At 40.0% G+C, this 22725-nt stretch overlaps 1 protein-coding gene across 4 annotated transcripts in view; it reads left to right on the forward strand.

Annotated features, from left to right (window-relative positions):
- cadm2a (cell adhesion molecule 2a) overlaps nucleotides 1-22725 on the forward strand; it is a 192796-nt gene that overhangs the window by 123522 nt on the left and 46549 nt on the right. For 3 of the 4 annotated variants that reach the window (XM_029447839.1, XM_029447835.1, XM_029447838.1), the window contains 2 exons: nucleotides 5596-5622; nucleotides 16640-16789. In XM_029447839.1, coding sequence (XP_029303699.1) covers nucleotides 16702-16789 — 88 coding nt within the window. In that variant the 5' untranslated portion in view covers nucleotides 5596-5622; nucleotides 16640-16701. The remainder of the gene's footprint in view (nucleotides 1-5595; nucleotides 5623-16639; nucleotides 16790-22725) is intronic. The other variant, XM_029447837.1, reaches the window with a different exon arrangement.

Below are 22725 nucleotides of genomic sequence, written 5' to 3' on the forward strand. Positions count from 1 at the left end.
AACCCCGGAAAAACAAACAAGCTGCCATTTGTCGGGTCAGCCTTGCTGTACTGAGGCCCAAAGGGCTGGTAAATCATCAGGTGTGGTGAGGTGTGTTCACCATATTTTTAGCTGGAGGCCATTGACAATGAGCAATAAACTGTGAGTCCCTTGAGTCATTATCTTTGCGTATTGCCTCAGGACCATGCTCACTTTGTCAACACAATACAGTTGTTACAAAACATTCAGTATTATCAAACAATCCCAGACATGCATCTCATATTCTCATAGGTCCATTAGATCTCCTCACTTTTTGATAATCAAAATGAAGCAACCACTCCTACAGTCATCCTACATGAGCTCCTGCATGTTATTAACAGTATTTGACAAAGTGGCACTATAGACACTATACTGTTCATATAAGAGTTGATCAATGTGTTGCTAACAAAAAATTGAAAAACCCAAATAAGCTCTGGGGTCCAGATTGCCTCCTGCCGTTCACACGCGGTCTGGTGATGCTGATTCACCAGATATTCAGCATGGGGGGGGGGAAGAAAATCTGTAAGGCGTTTTCCTGTAAACACTGCTATAGACCATCTTTAGCACGGATGAAACAAATGTTCTAAAGTGTGTGTATGCGTTATCAACACGTGTGCCTCTCTACATGTGCGCGCGTGTGTGTTTTATGGGTGTTCGGCTTATGAGCAGATGAGTCTACCGTGGACAGGGTATGCATTTGTAATTGTGTTAAGGAATGGAAATCAAATATGCTAGATTAAATGACAAAACAAACAGATGTGTGTCTCCCTGTAATGTGAGAAAACAAGGACGAGGTAGACAGATCTAATAAAGCAGGCAGTATGGCGCCAATAAGCTGAGTTAAGTAAGCTTGATTCCATCTATTAACACTGTTTACCATCTCCTTTATTACCCTGAGATGAATTGTGGCCCTTAGCAAAAGCTGTTCTAAATCAAATAAGATTAAACACATGTGCTGCTAAACCCAATAAGATTTAAATACATTTACTTGTGTTCATTCCTATTTTTATGCCAATGGTTCTCTTGAAATCAAAATAGTCACAAATGCTATAAATATGTGTCACAGGTGTATATATTCCTCAGTGTTTTTATGCCCGAGTGAGTTGATGGCTCCATGTACAGCCAAGTCATAAGGTGACAAGGAGCGTGTTAAGGTTTTACAGCAATCTGCTCACCGGTGGAATATTGGTTGGATTCCAAGGGCCTGGAGTACATCAAACATATTGCAAAACAGCTGCTTCTGTACGAAAGATAAGCTAAACTCTCCATCATGCCATGTGACAGCTCAGAGAGCCGCGCTGAACACATCGATCTCCATAGGCTTTTCACTGCGTGTCAGATTCTGAATATATCTGCCACTGTGAAAAAGGTAGCCCGAGGGGGAAGGAAATACAGAAAGAAAGAGAAAGCTAAAGGTAAGGAAAGGGTTAAAAAGGAGGCAGAGTAAATATGGAAAAGCAGGTGAGACAAACTCCTGAATGAGCATACGTTGAAGGGAAAAGAAGAGGAAAACAGGAAGGATGTAGCAATTGAACACATGTCCTCCCTGGAGAGTTATAGCCTCAGGGAATACTATGATCACTGCTACAGTATATGTGTCTATGTGTGTGTGTGTCACAGTAGGTGGTGTCTTTATGAACTATCACACAGTTTATTTATGACGGCGCCCCGCTGATGGTGATGGAGACAGAGCACCACCTGCTTTCAACTCAGAGCTTTTCTGTTCTACCACCAAGTCACTCACTTTTCAGTCTCTCAGATGAAGTGCGTGTGTTTACATAAACACACGATGCTTAAACCAAAAGCTCAAGCTCTGGAAAACGATGAATGTTTATCTAAGATTTAAGGCATTAACCACCAGGTTTTCGTGATGACCGGCTATATAAACTGTATGCAAGAAGTGTATACAGGTGATTTAAGTAATAAGATTACTGTCATGCAGATTAGATTATTGGCAGGTTGCTGGACAGATCAAACTTCTCTAAATGTCAGTGGCTTTCACCTCCAGATCACAGGTTTTTAAAGTCAAGGAACTATGTAACATCCACTAAAAACACTCAAGACGCCATGAAATGAAGTTAAAGCTACATGAAGTGTTCATGACCACTAGGGGGGCAGAGAAATTCCAATTTACAGCAACTAATACTCGATATAATCGGCTCAACTGAGTACAGTATGTCCAATACCGCTGCTGTTGTACTGCCTCAGTTTGGTCCACCAACCACAGTTATTGGAACAGCGGTCCAATGAACCAAAAGATTAAAAAAGAAAAATACAGTGTTGTGTGGATTCTTTGTGGGGTCAGCACTAGTTGCTACACTTTCACGTTATAGCATTTCAAATACATTCAACAATCCCAGACGTTATTGCATTGAATGCTTATTTCTAAAAATAAACATTTCTTGCTCATCAAAGAAAAATGGTGGACATACTTTTGTTATTGTTGTAACTTTCTTTAACATTTTCTTTTAACTCTTTGCTGGACACGAGGCACGGGAAAAGGAGGAATAAAAGGATAAGGTTAAAATGACTCGCTGTATGGAAAGATTGCCACATTTGATCAAATTCAGACGCCGGTTTCTTTAGTGTATTCTGTCCAATCAGTAGTATTGAGAGCATGTATGAGGTGGCCATTGTGTAATCAAGTGGGAATACTCTGCTCATGGCATGGTAAAATAGGGGAGCGAGAGGGTGGAATGAAAAGTGTTTTGTTCAATTTCAGCTTGCCAGAGTTTACCGAACTGTTGTGTTGGTTGCCTGGTAACAGTAATAGTCAGATACAAGTGCACAGAGTGTAGTGAATAAGTCTCCCCCCGTTTTTCTCTTTTCTTCGCTGCTTGTGTTAGCTCTTGCTCTCTCTATTTCTGCCTATAGCTGTATATATATATATATATATATATATATATATATATATATATATATATATATATATATATATATATATATATACATATATACATATTACGCTGTTGCTATGAGTGAATAGTTGTAAAATATATAATATGTGACTTGTCCATCTTTGGTCTCCTGGACCTGTCTTTCTTTTCATGGGTATTGACTAGGAGAGATCACAGATCCACAGTTGTGACAGGGAGCTCATACCTTGACAGAAGGTATGAAAGGCAGGAGCAGAGCAAGGTCAGACTTTGCTGAGGGAATATTTCACAAAGCCATCAGTCTCATGTAGAAGGCAGTGTTGGAAGAGATGTGACATCCACTGCCCCGTTTCTGTGTCGGCCCCTCTCCCTCTTGACCAGTGACACAGCAGCAAGGTTTGGAAATGTTCACCAGCTGCCTTGTGTGTGTTTGCAATTGTGTGTCAGAGAGGAATCGTGGAGCTTTTTTAATTTGCTATTGCGTTTTTATCCTCTTTCATTTGACCCCTGAGTTGCGCCACTGAATTAACTGTGATGCTGAAGACTCAAATAAGGAACTTTCCTTTCAAAAGTGGAGGTGTTTTCCCAGAATGAAGACTGCATGATATCTCGTAAAGATCATGTAGCGTGAAAGAAGGATGCTACTTTTGTAATGCTATTTTTCAGTTTTAAACACAGCTGGTCTAGCCTCTAAACTGTCAATAGCCTGGTGCATGTTGGTCATCATGGGGATGATCACAGAAAGCTTTGCGTTGCTTGTCAAATGCAGCTAATGCTAGCTACGTTCACGTTAGCCAAAAACGCTTGCTAGCTTTGTTTTTGCCAACAAAGTAAATAAAAAAATAAACATATTGCATACCGGTCTCGAAGGAAGAGGCCGATTCAGGATCTGTTGAATCCTTTCAAATCCTCCAACTCTCCCCAACTGGTGAATGACCAGCCAAGTTTTACCTTCTTTCTTTTTTTTGTTGTTCTTTGATTAATTGTTTTCTTTTTCTCTTTGCTGTTACTGCCCACGTATCAGCCATAATCACAAAATATTTTTAAAAAAAACCTTCCTTGCCAATGAAAATGTGAACATAGTTCTGGCCACCGTTTTGGTAAATCGTTTTGTCTGGATTCCCGGCGTATCGGACCCAGTGACATGCCTTCAAGAAATAACTATATAGAAACAGCCAATCTTTCCGCTGATGGTCTTGTTTGTTTATGTTGGTCATACAAAGCCATTGGTATTAAATTAAGACTGTTTCATAACCAGTTAAACACTTCCTCTAGTAGCTTTAATTTAAGTGAAAACTCACTAAAAGGTCACAGGAAAGGATCAGTCTCTCTCTTTCACTTTCTCACTTCCACTCTGTCTATCTTGCATCTTGGCAACCTGTGAAACAGTACTAAAAAACAAACATAATCATCTCCATCAGGCACTGGAAATTGGCCATCAGGATTTGATGGCTCCCAAATATAAACACAACATGTGTATGTGAGAGTCAAAGGACTGTCGAGCACCCGGCTTGTATCTCTACACAAGCTTTCAGGATTACTTTTTTCTCCCTCTCTGACAATGAATTTCAACCTATTTATAGTACGTTTATCAGCCAAAATGAAAGATTCTATATTTGTTGTGTACCGGGAGAGTGATTTATTAATCTGTAATGGAAAAGAAAACACCATTTTTTATAACCTGCAGACTCGGAACCTGCGGTTATATTCTCTTTGTTCTTCCTCTCTCACACTTTCCCAGGCGTTGTCTCTTAGAGCTGTACAGGTTTTCAGGCTCACTGGAGGCATTCCAATAGATCCATCAATTTGGCAAAGCAGCGTGTGTGAAGCATAAGAGTTATTCCCTCGGGATACGCACGCAAATACACAGACACGCGCGCTAATAGACAATCTATGTTGTTTATTTGGCTCTCTGCTGTGTTTTTACCGGCAGGAAGTCTCCGAGGTGACGCTCTGCTTGTTGTTTAAGCCGTCTGTGTTGTGGTTCCCTTTGTTTTCGTACATATATCGAACTTTATGCTTTTCACCAAGCTGTTTGTTGAACCCTCCCATATCATGGCTTATTATCTGCTAGACGACACTGCTTCTCCTCTCTGATTACAGTGCTGTCAATCACACCGTAATATGATGGTGCAGCAGTGTGTGCATGCGTGACTGTAGTCCTGAGCATACAGAGAGACAAATCGCTACAATCTGTAAGTGCACATGAAACTGAAGCCATACAGGCATCAGCTGAGAACAAGTTAATCAACTGTAAAATGTTCGTAAAGTCTGTAATTTCCACTAGAAATCAAATGAAGCGCAGCCTTCACTAATCAACAACATGATATCTGGAGTATGCCCATATCCTTATGGGCCTTGCGAGCTCATTAGAAAGCAACAAGCTTCCTTGTATGATCCAGATGATGAGACGCGACTAATTAAAAGGTGCCACAGTATAAGGTCTCAATTTGCTGATGAGCTAAATCGGGACATTCTCTTGCCGGGTTAAACGATCTGAGGGTTTCAGCACTCTTGATTGACATTCAAGATAAAGACAATGCTGTTCCCCATATATGCGACAGATACAGACACACTGTTCTTCTTACGGTTGTCTAATTGGTTGCTCTGTCTTCTGTCTTTGTTCTTTTTCCTCTCTGTTTTCTGGCGTCTGCCTCTCTTGCTGTCCATCCAACCCCTCTTGTCTTCTTGGGTACTCCAGTGGTGGCTTCAAAAGGCAAAGCTCGAGGTGAGTTGTGGCTGTTTCCTGTGCCTCTCACTCAGCCTTACAAAACTAACATCAGAAAAACAGAATTTACTTTTTTTTATTTTGAAATAAATGATTGACTGGAATTTTCGTTTGTTTTCTTTTCTTCTCTTGTTTTTTGTGTTGCTAGTTTTTTTTTTTTAAGGGTTTTTGTCAGACTCATTTTAAATTTCATTTCAGCTTTCAAATATACTGTTTGGTTGCAATGCGTGTTTTAGTGTGTTTTAGTGAACACACTAAACTGCACTATGCATCGTTTGCTTGTCACTACCCAAACAGTGGAAATCCTGACAAAATGGTTTACTTTGGGTCCGAATGTGAACAAAATAAAGCTCATCATGTATTCATAGATGTATGTTTCGTATTTGCTAGTAAATTATTTACATAAACTCTGAGGAGAAGAGCTCATAGGATTAATAATCGATTGTGTGATATTGCCCTTTACTATCGGCAGATACTGCAGAGTTGGCAGTAAATTACGATTAACAAAACCTTCTCCATCATTCCCTGTGTCTGAAAGATGGCAGTGAGAACGGATTATAGATCACAGAAAGGAGAGAGAGTTTATTTGAGAGCCTGATTTCATTTAGTGTGCTTCAGTAAATATGCCTCTCAATACGAAGTATTTAGTCAACCATGACTGTAATCTCATTTGGTTTAATTACCATCTTTGGCTAATGATTACAGAAGCACAGGTCTTAAATACAGTCACATTCCTGAGCAGAGATGTGATGATAAGTCAAATGAAAGGATAGACATCAGCTCAGAGAGACATACTTTACAAACCTGGCTACATGTACACCTCACATTGGATTTTTTAAATAAGGTGTTACAAAGAGTTCCCCTTAAACATACAGGAATCTGAGCCATATGTGTCCAAATGTAAATTTGTTTGCGTGCAATTAATCAGAATAATTGCCAATTGGGATAAAAACACGCCATGTACACATGCGAGTCATAGAGAGCCCCTCTAGGGTCACATGGTAGGAAATAAACTTCATGTCTGTGCGAACAGATTTGTAAGCCATTTATGGCACTCAGTAAATCTATTATGACTTAACTGTACTTCCTGGCATTGTGTCTGCTGGTGTGACACTATAACATTTCTAAAGGGAACTTATAATGAGTCTGAGGTACAGAATAGGTCATTTACAGTGACCTTACTGTACCTCTGGGCGTTTTTATTGATATCAATTTAATATGGCACTGTAATATTCCTACAGGGAATTTATATCCCATCATGCAGTGTATTGAGTTTCACGTTTATAGTGACCATATTATTCCCATATAGTACACTTGTTTCCTATCATGCAGACTATTGACTGTGTAGTCTTTATATGTTTGGCACACAGTCGCCATTCTGTAATATTTATGTAATCATTCATGATGTATGTTTATGTAACTTACATGTTTATTGTTTTGTTTAATATTAAGGCTTGACTTTAGTTCTTAGTGGTGGAAGAAGCCTGATCATTTATTTACGTAAAAGAATACTACAATATTACAAAAGAAATACTTTTTATTTAAGGAAACGTAAGTATAAGTATAATGCGAAAGATGTCCTGAAGTATGCCATCCATCCGATTTTGAACCCGAGGGCGCAGTTTGTGAATCCGCACGATTTACTAATCCATTGTCACGGATTTACAAATCCAGGTTTTGTAAATCCGTGTGACCGCAGAATCAAGTGGCGTATATATATAAAAAAGAAAAATCTAAACCAGTCAACAGATTAAAAAAAAATGGTTATGTAAATGCTCTTTCCAACTACTTTTTGTTTTCAGAAAAATCTATAATCTTTCTGCTCATCCCGCAGAGTCAAAAGTGTTCCCCTGGGAAGGCGCACTCTCTTACCAGGGAGATTCTGAATCATAGTGGGTAGATGGCCTTCTGTTTAATAACCGCAGTGGTCTGTTTTGATAAAACTGCTTTTGTAAAAACAAACAACAGTAATCAATCATACGACATTTCAAATGCTTGAAGCACAGTTTGTTGTTTTCAAAAGTGTGCCTATGTATTGAACGGAGTAATAGATTTGCTATATTGCTTCATGTCAAAACCATTTCCTCTCCGTACAGTGCCGTAGCATTGGCAGTAGCAGCATCACCATCACGTTTCTCTTGCAGGATTTCCTTGTGTTCCTGCTGCGTCTAAATGCGTAATTAAATTAAACCTTCGCTCATCCAGCTGCATGTCTTTGACAGAAAGATCTCCGACTCATTCACTGTTGACCCTCCTCTATTTAAAGGCCACGCTCACCTGGCTATCATCTATTTCTATCTTACTGTGACAGTATAGAAAATCCATTGCATTCTTAATAGTTGAACAGCGAATGTGTAGATCAGAGTCAAGCACATGTCTCCCTCCTTCCTCTCTCGCCGTGATAATGAGGCTATTGGTAGGAAAACATAACAAGGCAGATAAGATTCATGCTGACCAGTGGGGAGATAAAGACTCAGTTCGTCTCAAAGCATCAGTGTGTGTGTGTGTGTGTGTGTGTGTGTGTGTGTGTGTGTGCGTGTGCGTGTGTGTGTGTGTGTGTGTGTGTGTGTGTGTGTGTGTGTACCTGAGAGAGAGATATGTATGTTTCTGAAGGACAGAGTAACTGTCTAAGGGTTCCTTTTGCATATATTCATTTGTAAATGTATACATAGTACATCCAATTACTGTATACAGTACCAAAGATACTACACTATTTATTTTTTTAATGATGGAACATTAAATTAGGGTTAGAAAATGTGACAACATAGTGGCATCACTTTCAGCAAATGAGCATGAGAAAAGAACCTCATTAAACACAACACTCAGATGTATGGCAGACCTGTGCAGAATGTGTGTATGTGTGTAGGACCTGTGTCTTGAACCTGATAGTGTATATTATTTTTTATAGTGAAAAGTTAATATTAATGGATTTTGTCACCCCTGTTATTATTCTTTGTAATTTTTTTCTCAGAGCATAATAGTTTATAGCAATTTGATGATTCTCAAGCAAGGAGAGTTATAAGGAGCATCTTTTTTCTATGATTCTTTAGAGGAAATATGGAAGTGTATTCGTGGATATTTATATAGTCATAAGTTTCTCAAAGGATGTTCTCATGCTGGGTAAGTCGAGAGAGACGAGATCTTCAGTGTCAACGCTGCCAGGACTGGAAGTTGTGGTAAAAGCACATTGCAGCTTGACACACAAGCCAAATCATATAAGAGCTGTTTTTAAAACTAGGCCTCTCTGTTCATTGAATCTTGCAGATCTCCCCCGGGGCGAGAAGCATTTCCCCACATCACTCTCAAATGAACAGTATCTGTCAACACATCACGCGACATTAGAAAATCACACTGCGGCATGTTGATTCTGGGAATTTGGGAGGTTTTGGTGGCAGCAATGATTAGTCTGATTTCCCTCATGATTGCCACCCTACTCTGCGATCATTCTGCCCTCTCCCCGTATGAAAGCATAATAAATTAATTGCTTCCTGTGATAAAAAAGTCAAGCGCATTTCTCCTAAATATCAGTTTGAGAAAATGTGGGAATGTCCTTAGCCACAATAACTCTGATTTCCCTGACCTTATGCTTTTATGACATTTCATTTACAAAAGCTACTAAGCCAGCAAGCGTGTATATGACTGCTAATATTGCTTTGCTATTGCTTGTCCTTATATTTAAAGAAGCGAATAGAGTGGAATTTCTGAGCCTGGATGTATTGTACAAAGATTGGCTTCTTGTAAATGTCCCCGTCGTGGGACATAAAGAATTTCTGATTCTGTGTTCTTGCAGCGCTAAAAAAAAATTAGACCAGGTGATACCAGAATTTAGCTTTTTCTAAAAAGGAATGAACTAAAAATAACATTTACTGTATATTGCACTTTTAGCATACAACCCACACACATTACCCATGCTTACATGCAGCACACACACACACAAGTGGTTGTGTACAAAGAGACAAACACAAGCACACACAGAAATGCACTTATACCTGCTTACGTTTTATGCATAAATCAGGGCAGCATCACTTAAACGCCTGTTTCTCAAATGTCTGCTTAACATCTCAGAGTGTGAGAAACAGGTCCCCTTCAGCTAGAAGGAAAGCATTGAAGATATTATTCATTTCTATACTTGCCTCAGTTGTTTACTCCGGTCCCTCCTTCCTTTGCTTTCACTCATTTGTCAAAATATGTACTTTTGTCCTCACTCTAACGAGTCTTTCCTCTCTCAGCTTATTCTGCTATCTTTTGCCAGGTGCAAGAAAGCACTGTATGAAGTATTTATGAAGGCTAGGTTTACCTCTTTCATAAAACCATGAGATACTAGCCCTTGGTTCAGAAAGGATAGCGAGATCCCTGGCCATTCCGGCCTGAGTGAGCTTGAACTGCAGCTTACACACACAGAGAATGGGCAGAAGTTTATATCTCTGCCCTTTAATTTGATGTGTCTGAATCAAGGGCAGGAATACTGGGCAAGTGATATAGGTGTCTGGAAGCGTGTCTGCTCACAGATTCAAAATTAGTGTGTGGGTTTTTGTAAAAAAGAAAAAAGAGGGAAACTGCTGTGTGCTCTGGCATTTCCTCTAGTGCTTTGTACATACAAGAAGGTGCTATCAAAGGAGAAATTCTCCCTGGATGTTTTGTCATCACCATATCACCGTCTGTTAACACCTTTCACACCTCAGATGCGATTGGAAACTTCCTCCCCCAACCTCAAAAACGAGCCAAAAAGATGTCACTCTCCTCTTTGACAGCTTGTGATTCTCACCAAACTGTCTTCTCTATGCCACGCCATGCTTAAACAACACCTAATATCTCCCTGGAGAAGAAGGAGATATTTGTGTTGATCTGACTAGTTGTTGAGTTGGACGTCAACTTTGTGATGGCAGCACCAACAGCTGCCCAGTCTAATTACTGTATGTAAATGACAACAGCACTGCCATAGCCAGCCTCTCCGGTGCCCGTTAATTAATTTCATATCTGCAGATCAGAAATAACTGTCCTCAGGTAGTTGTACACCAGCGCTGAATACAAAGGTAGCTCCACCCTCTGCAGGGGTTGCATTCAATTCAATGAGTCTTATCACCGTCAAAAGAGGAAGTTTAGATTGGAAATGTGCACACACACACAGGAATTAACATTCAGTTCACTTCAGAAACACAAACATAACAAAGCAGAGAAATTGAAGGTTTATCACATTAGTTGTTAGAACCAGAAAGGAGACAACTACATAACCCAATTTATGACTATTTGCATAATAATAATAATAATAATAATAATAATGTGATTTATATGAATGTTTCTAACTCATAGTGTTCAGTTTATTAAAGGTCACTATACCCAAAAAAATATATTTTGTGTTATTACCAATTCTGCCAGCATGGTGTCTATTAAATGGAATATATTACACATATATTTATACTTCATGTGTGAATGTCTTGATTGTTAGTTATCAGTTAGGTGCAGCATGGGCTTTACATGAATTGATATTCAGATAAATCTCCATAAAACTTATTTGATTTTGTCGTGGGCAAATGCATAAATCCTTAGATATATGGAGGTATCTTTTAATAATGTTTTTAAGAGCGTAGCTGGAGTACGAACAAACAAGAAAGGGGGAAAAAAAGAAAACCCCAACGCAAGATGGCACATCCTCGGTAAAATCAATAACCAGTCATAATTAAATATAAATACAAAGCAAAGCAGCTTTTCTTTAAAAACATAGATAGAAGAAAAAAAAAGGAATATACACAGCAAGGCTTTACATTGGACGCAACACACATTAGTCCTAACCCAGAAGAAAGTTCAATACAGGGTCGCAGATCTTATCCAACACAGCTCCTCTATCTTCATTATAAAACCTCAGTCTATCCATATGTAATGTTTATGGCATTTCTCTCAATCTTAACAAATCTTAAGTGAGTACACACTCACAAAATGTACTTTTTTTGCAACCACCATGCCAAACAAAACAGCCTTTTTTTAATACTTAATGGCAAAAGATAAGGAGCTTGTATCTCTAAGGATGGCTATGAGAGGATCAGGATCCCAATGGCATGGAGTCTGTGGAGATTTAGTTTTTAATAGTTCAGCGCACAATATTCTGACAAGACTAACATATACCAGCTGTCTTGAGGGTCTGGCTGTTGACATGTGTCTTCACCTGCAGTGTTATAACCACACACCCCCCCCCCCCCCTCCCGAGTGCATTTTCTTAGACAGATGTATAGTTTTGTTGTACTGCCGATTTCTTTTCCACAGGGACGTGCAAATTGATTTCAACGTCAATGCTGAATGCTGATATTTCAGGTGTGAAAGTGTTATGAATGTTGATAAATCACATTTGAGATGCAACTTGGATTCGGGATGAATGTTGATAAAAATGTGTGTGAAAAAGGTCATAGCGAAAGAGAAAGAAACAAGACTGCGTGTATGACATGTTCCTGAGAAAAAGGAGTTTGTGTGAAAATTGTCACAGTGGGAGGGAGATTCCTAGAGCGAGAGGCGGGGGAGTGATGATGCACTTGTCTGATATGTTAGCTTCTGCCCCAGGATGTCAATAACAACATTTTGTGTTCCATATTATCGGCTAAAATTGGTTCCCATCCATTTGTGTTTTCAAAATTTTGGTGATGCTCGAAACAAGTGAAGAGGTTGGGGATAAGTTTTCTTCCTCAAAGACGGTGTGACAGGATACATGGCTGGTTGATGAATTCACACCAGCTCTTGAGCTGATCAAACTCTCGACCTTGTACGGTCTCTCCAATCACTGAGCCACCCTGCTGCCTGACACTCTGTGAATCATTCAGTCTGAGAAGTTTATGTATCCAGCTGTGTAGCCACCTGTGTAACCTTATAGACGCTAACTGGTCATGGCAAAACTGTCATGTCCTATGTAATCTTCTGCATCTCATTCATGATCATCTTAGTGGAATGCATTTTGAACAGTAAACCACTTGAGGTTGTTTTCAACACTTATTATGATAAAATCAACAGGAGTTCATAGTGCCTTGTTTATAATTACTAAAAAAACAAAACATTGGAGAGTCTAGACCTCCGCCAAGGTCGTGATATGGATCCGCTCCAAAAAGTATTTCTTTCTTGAGACATGCTACAAAATAGGGCCAGTAGGTGTTCCACAATCCTGCTGACCAACAGACAAACGTACTTGGCGGGTTAGTGAAATATCGCTCTATAAGTTAACGCAGTTTTAGTTCAACTACTGTTGACTTGTTTACAACCTGCCTGACTGTTAGCATTCTGTTTCTTGCGTCACTGTAGCCACATCTCTATGCTCCCAGATCTCAGAGATTACTTGGCACAGGGAAAACAAGCATAATCCTTTGAATCCATATTAACAGTGATGAAATCCCATGTCTGCATTTATAAGGTTTATGTTTGACTGATTTAAAAGGTGAATTGGCTAATAAAAACTGTGGACTGCCTCTATCCGTTTAGTAATCCTGTATTCCCAGCCCATACATCATAGCTCTACAGCTCAGTTGAGCTCCAGTCCTGGTATAAAGGTCAGTAGCTCCAGGCTGGCCGTCTGTCTCCCTGCATTTCTCCCTTTTTCTCTGCTTCTTGAATGCCTAAATAAGAAAGGTTAGTAGACTCAGCTGCTCTTGCTTGAAAGGTCATGTCGGAGAGCATACAGGAAGCATCCGGGATACTCTTATCAGTATTATTTGTCCGGTAGTTAGCTTTGGCAACAGGTACTGTCTATCTGAATGTGCCTTCTTGTCCTGTGAATATCTTTACTGGCAGCGCAGGCATCTGCTTCTGGCATAAGTAATATATTGGTCTGTTGAGAAATATTGGATGCAGTACTTCGTGTGGTGGGAGGCACAAGTCCAAATTATTGTAGGGAAGCTTTGCCGCCAGCCTTGATTATTAGCCAGTGGGTACTGGGAGGTACTGAGTGGTCCCATTACTGTAAATGTTAAGATTCAGCTCACCTACAAAGACAGGTGTGTAAAGACAAAACAGTGTGAGAATCTAGAGGAAATAATGATTTGCAATATGTTTACAGGCAGTTGTAACACGCATTGCAACAATCAGTCTTGCATTGCTCTATATCATATGTCATCTATTGTGACATATATACATATATATATATATATATATATATATATATATATATATATATATATATATATATATATATATATATATATATATATATATTATTAAATTCAAGTTAAATAAAGCAAAGCTAATTTCACCATGGCATTACTTCATAATGTCATGCACATGAGGATGTTGTTGACCTGGCTTAGCCCTGGCATGTCAGTCAAAGTGGAGGGCAATTAAACTAACCCCACTCTCAATGAGAGATAGAGCACAATTGAGCACAAGAAAGGAGGAAGGATCAAGATAAATTTGAAAGACTGTGGAGCCAGAGAGACTATGAAAATGAGAGACAAAGAAAGTGGAAATGCCACCCTTCAGGGATCAACTAGAGGAGGAAACGTGACAGAGAGAGAGAGGAATAGAGAGAAGTGAATTGAGTGGAATGTATTTGAACTGGAAAAGAGAGAGCAAGAAAGTGAAAGTAGGAGAAAGCGTGGAGGTGAAGTGAGGGAAGGACCTAAATTTAGACATGGAAATCAGGAGAGAACAGCTGCCTCTTTCCCTCAGGAGATACATTTAAATCAGGTCTGGGTGGCCAGAGGGGAGAATGGAAGAACCTACTCTACTGGCCAATTAGGCACACAGAGCACTGCACTGTTCTAATATAACCATCATTGTGGCCCCTTTGGCCCTTTCAGTCCCACTGGACGTGTTTCACCAGACACCAACGCAAGGCTTAGGCAGAGGGATCCCCGGACTATTGTAACTCTGTATAGACACTTGTGGCAGTGGAGAGGAGAAGAGAAAAGGGAAAGAAAGACAAAAAGAAACTGTAATATATGTACTGTATACTATGATTTGTACTTTCTGTTCTGATAAATAAATAAATAGCTGCATGTGCAACACCTGTAGCGTGTGCAGCTCGTTCTGTCTGGTTTACCACGTCTTAAACTGCTGGGGGAAAATATTGATAGCATATCTACAGTATACAGCATATTTCCACACATTTATTAACAATTAAAATGCTTTTGTATTGTTTGTGATAATCTTCAATGAATATCTGGATAGATAAAAGATTTCAGAAGCACCCATAATCCCGAGAGGCACGTTAAGCACTTTGCCGTAACATTTAATCACCTAAATCTCCTGTTTTCTTTTTGTCAAAAGCAGCTCATTTGGAGATCAAACTGGCAGATGATATTTACAGCGATGAGTGCGGGGTTCACAATCCAACAAGCGAGCATATCATAGTGTCTCCATCTTCAATTACATGTTGCAGTCATGAGTTCAAATTATACACTACATCATATTATTGAACCTCACACAAAAAAACACCATTGCCACCATTTTGGTAAGGCACTTAACCAACCAACTTTGCTTTGTGGTCAGCACAAAGGAAATCAAATGTATCACAGTGGGCTGTATGTCGCCCAACTGCGTGAGTGAGAAAAATGAGAAAAAAGTAAGTGATTTAAAGAGAGCGAGGGCAGGCGCAGGAGAACGGTAAATCGTTGGCAGATCATGCCTCATGCAAAACTTTCATGAATAAAACATATTCCTAGCCTCCCATTGCTCAGATCCATTTTTCCTCCGTTTCCCTGCTCTTCCCTCTCCATCTCTCACACGCATGATTAACCTCAGGAGGCCTTAATCAACACTGGAAATGACCCATGCTCCATGACTTACCTCTCTCTATCTCTCCTCCCCTCCTTCACCTCACCCTCTCTCCTCTCAACGTGTCCTTCACCACAGGTCTGTCAGTGATGGGGTTTGCCTCCCCTGCTTACCCTGCAGGCAAGCGCTATTTGAGGGTTTGTTTATCTTACCTGTGCAGTCATTAACTGAAGGAAAGGGAAACACAAAATTGCCCAATGAATGAAGTCTAATACATTAACAGCGTTTGAATGGAAAGGTATCTAACAGAATCACACAGGAATGGATTTTAATTCTAAATATTTCTTTATTTCCTTATATGTTTTTTTCCTTTTCTTTTTTTTCAGCTTTATGATCCCGTCCTGGGGGGATGTTGGTTTAAGACGTGAGAGTTAGCTTGGGATGAATAATCTTTCTTACCTAAGCCTTTATTCACACAGTCTTTAAAACCTATCCTCTGGGGTTAGGGACAGGGATAGATTTATGGTTATTATTATGTACTTGCTCAGAGCCATCCTAACACCCACTAAAGCATACACACACACACACACACACACACACACACACACACACACACACACACACACACACACACACACACACACACACACACACAAACAGTGAGCTGTCCAGAGTTCTGAAAACTGGCAGGCAGCTATTGACAAACCAATTGTGAAAGTGACCTGTCCATGGTGCTGAAAACTAGCTCTACTTGGACTTGGAGGTCACACCCAATTATATAACTATGTTTATCGTTCTGTTTCTCTCATTGGATGCCGGCATTGCACACCAACATCCACACATGCACACACAAGTCCACTGAGAACGGTTTTTAATTGGTCTTCCCTGTGTAGCTGAGGATTCAGGGTTGGTACCACAGGCTAAATGCCCCCTTTGTCTTCTATGTTAGGGTCCAATTTAGCACACAGTAGTGGCTGACCATCCTGGCTGAACATTTGCTTTTTAATTATGGTGTTTAGTGTTTTTGCAGAGACATAGACCACATTTCCACAGTTCCTCTCTTTGTCCTGTATTGGTGCTGAATTCCTCCTCTAGTGACAAAAAAACAGTTTTCTTTATTTCATGTACATCTTGATGAACCAACTGGATAAAAAATCTCCTTACTTTCTAGTCTACCGTCATAGTTTTAATTATATATGATTCATTAACATAGAATTAATCAAACAATCGAAAATGTACCATCTGTTTCTCTCTGTCTACCCCGGTATCTCTCTCTCAATCCTGATGCATCCACATCTCTTCTTACATGTTTCTCTTATGTGTCATGTTTCAGGAATCAGCGGTCAGCACCCTCTGGTTCAGAATGTGACGGTGACTGAGGGTGGGACGGCAAACATGACCTGCCGTGTGGAGTATAATGACAACACCTCCCTCCAGTGGTCAAACCCAGCACAGCAGACCCTCTTTTTTGGGGACAAGAAAGGTGAGTTTTGGAGATTGACAGACAGCAGCTGCACAACAGATGGAGTCTCACAAAGTATTCCCTGTGTTAGGCTTGTGGTAGTTGAGAAATGCACAAAATACACGACAACGGGATATTTCTTTTAGGCTGGAGAGCAACCTGAAAATCCCCTTGTGTTTCTGTGTGTTCACTTGAATAAGCTGCTGTTTTTGTTGTGTCATAGCATCTGTCCCACATATCATGTGTCTGTGCTCTGTTTTCACTGCAAGTTCATTCACAGTACACAGAAAAGGATACACACCTTTCTTCTTGTAATTGATTGTATGTGGCCATTTTTATTTTTCACCTAATCCGACAACCTTACACACACACACGCACACACACACACACACACACACACACACACACACACACACACACACACACACACACACACACACACACACACACACACACCCCTCAGTTAAGGAGAACATTTGAGAACCAATATGGCGAGCTCAGTTTCTTACTAATGGCAATGGTTAGCATCACATGCCATAATCCTTTTGTGGGTTTTCTGTTTATTTGTTAGTTTGTTTGTTGGTGTGCAATCCATTTTACTGGTCTAATTTAGTTGGATTTTGAGATCAGCAAGGGTACCAGGAGCGGGCTAATGTAAATAGCGGCAGTAGCTTTGGGGATTGCTGTTATTGATTTATATCCATCTCATGATCAAGGAAAGCCTTGGAGCAGGTTGATAACATCCCATGGAAGGAAAGTGTTGGATCAAATTTGTTTTTTCTTTACTTTTCTATCTGAGTCAAAGGAGGCATGCTAAAAAAGTTTCATATTGTTGTTCAAATCAAGTTAGAACATCAGAAACAGCCCACACACTCTCAAAGTCAACCACTCACCCCGCTGTGCCCTTCACTGCAATCCTGTAGTACTTAGCTCGTACTGCCTCGAGCACACACAGTGCAGTCTGAATTAAAGTTCAGCGGAAAAAACAAACCTGATCACCTGAGCCTTGGATGGTCCCGCATTATGGCTTTGTGTGTAATGAATGGTATGAGAGCATTAAATCGGTTCCATATAATTTCACATTGTGTGCTACAGCATGAACAGTGATTTGGCATTGGTCTCTACATTGCTTGCGGTTATGTATGTTTGTACACTACTGAAGATAATAATGTAGCACATTGAAACATTTTCAGCATACCTAGAGTGGAATTTTGTAGAAGAGAAATATCAACAATGAAGGTTAGATTTTTATAGAAGAGCACAATAGTGGACCTTGACTGGCCAACTATTCTGACTCCACTTGAAATGATGTGAAATTGATGAAACTGATTAAATGTGTTTACTCAAATGGATAGTTCAAATGTGTGGATTTAGATACATTTTTGCAATATTTAACAATGCAATATAAAATAAGCTAAAATGACAGTGACTTAAATATAGTCTTTACCAAACTTCTAATACAAAGTATATCCAATAAACTGAAGAAATGTTTGTAATATAGGACTTTAACAGCCTCATCAACCTCACACCCTTAGAGAATAATATGATGTGCGGAAAAGACTCCAAGCTCTGTATAATAAACACTTTATATACCGGAGACCTGCACAGTGCTGCAGAGAAATTCCTTCCATTAAACAGATGCAAACCCTTATTATCTTTGCACAAATTCACAGTAATTCACAGCCACACTAGCAAATACACACACAAATTGTGGGTGTGGCACAAAGCCACCAATGTTTTAATGGCTAATAAGTACAAAGGCTTTATCCCTGACCTTTCACACCCTCTTCAGTAAAGTCCCCATAAAGAGGATTCATGGGTGTTATTTTGTTGGTTCATGCCTGCTGAAATGATTGTGCCCTGTGCGTCTCTCTGCTGTATTAGTTGAGTGTAATAGAGTATGAATCACACTCTCTTGTAAGTGTCTGGATTAAGCACATATGGGATTTACACAGTCTTCTTCCATTATCCGTCTGCCCACTGGGCTGCCTTGCGTTTCTGTATATGTGTGTTTGTGTGCATGTGTGTGTCTGTTTTTGTATGTATTTTTGCGTGCAGTGAGTGAATCAATACAATTTTCAGCTATTTACATTTTCACTTACGGGGGGGCGGGGGGAGCAGTAAAAAGCTGCATTGAACATCAAATTCAACAGTTGATGTTCTCCGCAGGTTATTCCATATCACACCAGGTGTCGGTCTTGGGGGTCTATTTCATGACATTTACAGTGCGGAGAGATTGGAAATGAAAAAGCAACCAAGGACTCTCTTATTATCAGAAAAGTAAAGGGATACTACTGAGACTCTTGAATTGTGATGCTGTTTTGGGTTGGTACGTGTGTGTGTGTGTGTGTGTGTGTGTGTGCGTGTGTGCGCGTGCGTGTGTGTGTTTGTGCTTTGGGATTTGTCCTGCTGAACGTGGCAAATTCAGATGCTGATGGGAGCACTGAGATGGTGAGTGTTTCCAAAGTGCCACTGGCAGTGTGAGAAAGGAAAGATGTCTCAGCTGCAAACGCCTTTGAGCGCAGTAGGTTTCAGATTAATTTTCCTTGCTGCCTGTTGGGAAGAAGAAGATGGGGATTAGGCAAGCACACAGATGCTCAAAATATACATCCTCATCTCGCCAACTTTTTGCATCCTGTGCTCTGTTGCACTTCGTTGAAAAATATATGTTTTTGTTCCTTATGGCAACATACAAGAAATGATTTCAAACAGTTTAACATCGACCTTCTTTAAGGTTACTGGTTGACTCCGCATACGTAAACATATTACAAAGTTCTATTTAGTAATCAGTGCTAAAATGTTCTCTTCTAGTACAACAGAATACGTCAATGTGACTTATTCTTTGCAGTCCAGATTCATAATACAGAATTGTGTGAAAGAAAGCAGCTGAATCTATAATGTTTTTGGTCTAACTCAACAGATTGTTGTCAGTGCACATGTGCCTGTGTGTGCTTGTGTTGCATCTCAAAGAGTGTCACTTACATCCCCTATTAAATTCAGCTACAGAGCATTAGCATAAACATATTGTTTTCAAAGAGAAATGCAGCAACTGACTCCATTACAGTCCTTTGAGCGGTGCCGGTTTCGCCGCTGTTGTTGTTTAATGTCAGAGCTGAGGCTCACCTCCAAGACGTTTAGTCGGATGAAAGAGACTCCTCTTGTCTTCCGTCCTCTCAAAGGTGCTCCAATGGCTGTGAAGAGTTGTTTGAATTTCAAATGAGTCATTGTCCCAAAAGTAGCCAATTTTGTCCTTTCCATCACTTACCACGGAGGGACTTAAGCTTCGAACAGCGAGAGAGAGATGAGCACTGGGCAAGAGGGATTCTCTCTTTTATAAGATTCAAAAGAGGCTAATATCTCTTTACAAATTTCTCTTTTGGTTTCAATGTAATTCAAAACCTGATAATCGCTTTATTTCCTGGATGAAGACATTTTGCAATGAGGCATAGTTACAATGTATTCGTTATTCCCGTACAAGAAAGAGCCAATGTGTAATTACTTTCCATGCTAAATTTGCAGGCCTATTTAGTAGCCTCCTCGTGTGTGAGCACTGGCTAAGGAATGACTATGACATATTTTATTCCACATGGTTACTGTCATTTGCTAACCCTTTCATTCTTCCAACACCCACATGTGTATTTTCATTTTCAACCTCCTCTCCTGATCCCTTATCCCCGTCTTTAATTATCTCTCTACGTCTGCCTTCCGGAGTCTGGCAAAGGATTGTGGTTTACCTGTCCTTAAAGGTTCAATGCGTAAGATATGGCAGACTTTAAACCTAACACATTAAAACAATGAACTAACATTATCACCAGAATGTGAAGAGGTAACAGTGTTGACGTTATGTCAAAGACGTCTATGTGTTGTGTTGCAGAGATATCTACTGAAATCAGCAGACTAACTGACAGTGCAGCTCCGTCCAGTCTTGTAATACCACTTGTTCCTCTAGAGGCGATAGTGAGACACTGTAGCGCCAGTCTGCCCTCTACAGAGGGAGAAGAAGTACAGCTGGCTGACTCGGCCAGACGCAGGGCTTGTCAATATTGCAGCGATGATCCCTGCACGTTTTGATAGTTTGTTTCGGTTTAATCCAAAGTAGCCGAAACGAGAAAACGACTCGCACCTTCGCAGCTTCCTCACCATACGCAGGAGTCTGCTTTGCTGGAAGTAGAGTGTGCGAGAGAGACGGGAGACAGAGCAGATAGCACTGATTTAGCTGACTCCCTGCGGGATTGTCAAACTTTCTGTTACTGCCGTTACACAAGTTAGACCCAGCGCTCCATCAGCCCGCTGTGACTACCATTACTGGGATATTCGCTGGCTGTCTCCGAGCCGCCGAAGCGGCTGCACGCTCCCCTCCCGGGAAGCAGTAATATGTCCGCACGGAGGACCAAACAAAAACAAGAGCCGTTCCCTCCTCTCTGCCGCCCGGACCTAAGCCAACATAAAAACTATCAAAACATAACGTTACAAAGAGCGTACAGCCCCCAGTGCCACAGTTAACACACATATGTCTAAGCCCCATGTGAAGATTATAAAATAGAAGTGATATTTACACCGGCTCTCAGGGTTTCTGCAGTCTGGTGTAATGAACTGACAGACTGACAGACAGACTGACTTCCACAGCTTACACAGGAGTGAAGAAATACACAGTAAATATATCAACACTAGAAGAGAGAGATGTAACTCACAGATTGTACACAATATAAAGAATTCACTATACTACTCTAAGACTTAGGATACAATAAATATGACAAACTACTACAACTAAAATATAAACAGGATAACATACTATAGTAGTAGAGGTGAAATACTGCCCCCTATTTCTTTGGAGCAGGTGGCTCAGAATTACACATGGAGCCTTTAAATGCACCATGAAGTATAAGCCTACAGCACACGCTTGGTAGACCTGAATGTCCAAATTGCGTCTATTGCAGCAGGCGCATGTATTGGCAGATGTATGGAAACAAAAGATGCTGAACGTATTTCTCAGGTAGGGTGCCAGTAGGGCTGCAACAAACACTTATTTACATTATTGGTTATTAATTGATTAAACGTTTGGTCTATAAAATCGGAAAAATGTTCATCCCAGTTTCAAGTCCAAGGTAATGTCTTTTAAATGTTTTCTTTTGTCAGTCAAAGATATTTAGTTTAATATGATATAAAACAGAAAAAACAGGAAATCTCCTGTATAATATTTTTAAGTATGGGCCAACAGCAAATGTAATTATTAAACTGACATCTCGTCCACTTGCATCATATGAGTTGGATCAGTCTAGGCTCATGCTGTTTCATGGAATAGACAAACTGACCATGGAAATGTCACGATGGCTCTGCAGCTTTTTGTTATACGAGCGGTAATTCAGGATTTAATTAGGATCTGTATTAGCTGATGCTCAACATCAGCTACTCTTCCTCGGGTCCATAAAAAACATGTAACATGACAACAGATAAGACACTTACAGACAAAACAGACAAATAATATTAAAATCAGAAAAGTATAACGAACAATATTTTCCCTTAAACACTTTACTATACATGTGTGTGTATATATATTAATACATGCAATTTAAATTCATAAACACTAACTTTATGAAGAGTTTAGCTTTTTCATGGAATCTGAGCTGGAAGTGAGTTCCATGCAACCATCGCAAATAATAATAATAATAATAATAATAATAATAATATGATGCTATTTGCAGAATTACCAAAGTGCCTACTGGTGGACATCTCTGCCTACGCTGTGCAATCTGCAGATTGATTGAATCTGTTTAAACATTAAGATTAGTGTTCTGGGTGAACAGCTAAGGGCCAACTGCTCATTTTTAGGCCCCCGAGCTGCTAAATATGAAGCTATTCGGGTCCTCAGATGTCAAATATTCAGCTGTCTGAATCAATTTGCTGGCTGTTTGTGGTTGTGTGAGCGTGTGTTCGTGTGTGTATGTAAGTGCACATAT

This window comes from Cottoperca gobio, chromosome 14, assembly GCF_900634415.1.
Source record: "Cottoperca gobio chromosome 14, fCotGob3.1, whole genome shotgun sequence".
NCBI classification, from domain to species: domain Eukaryota; kingdom Metazoa; phylum Chordata; class Actinopteri; order Perciformes; family Bovichtidae; genus Cottoperca; species Cottoperca gobio.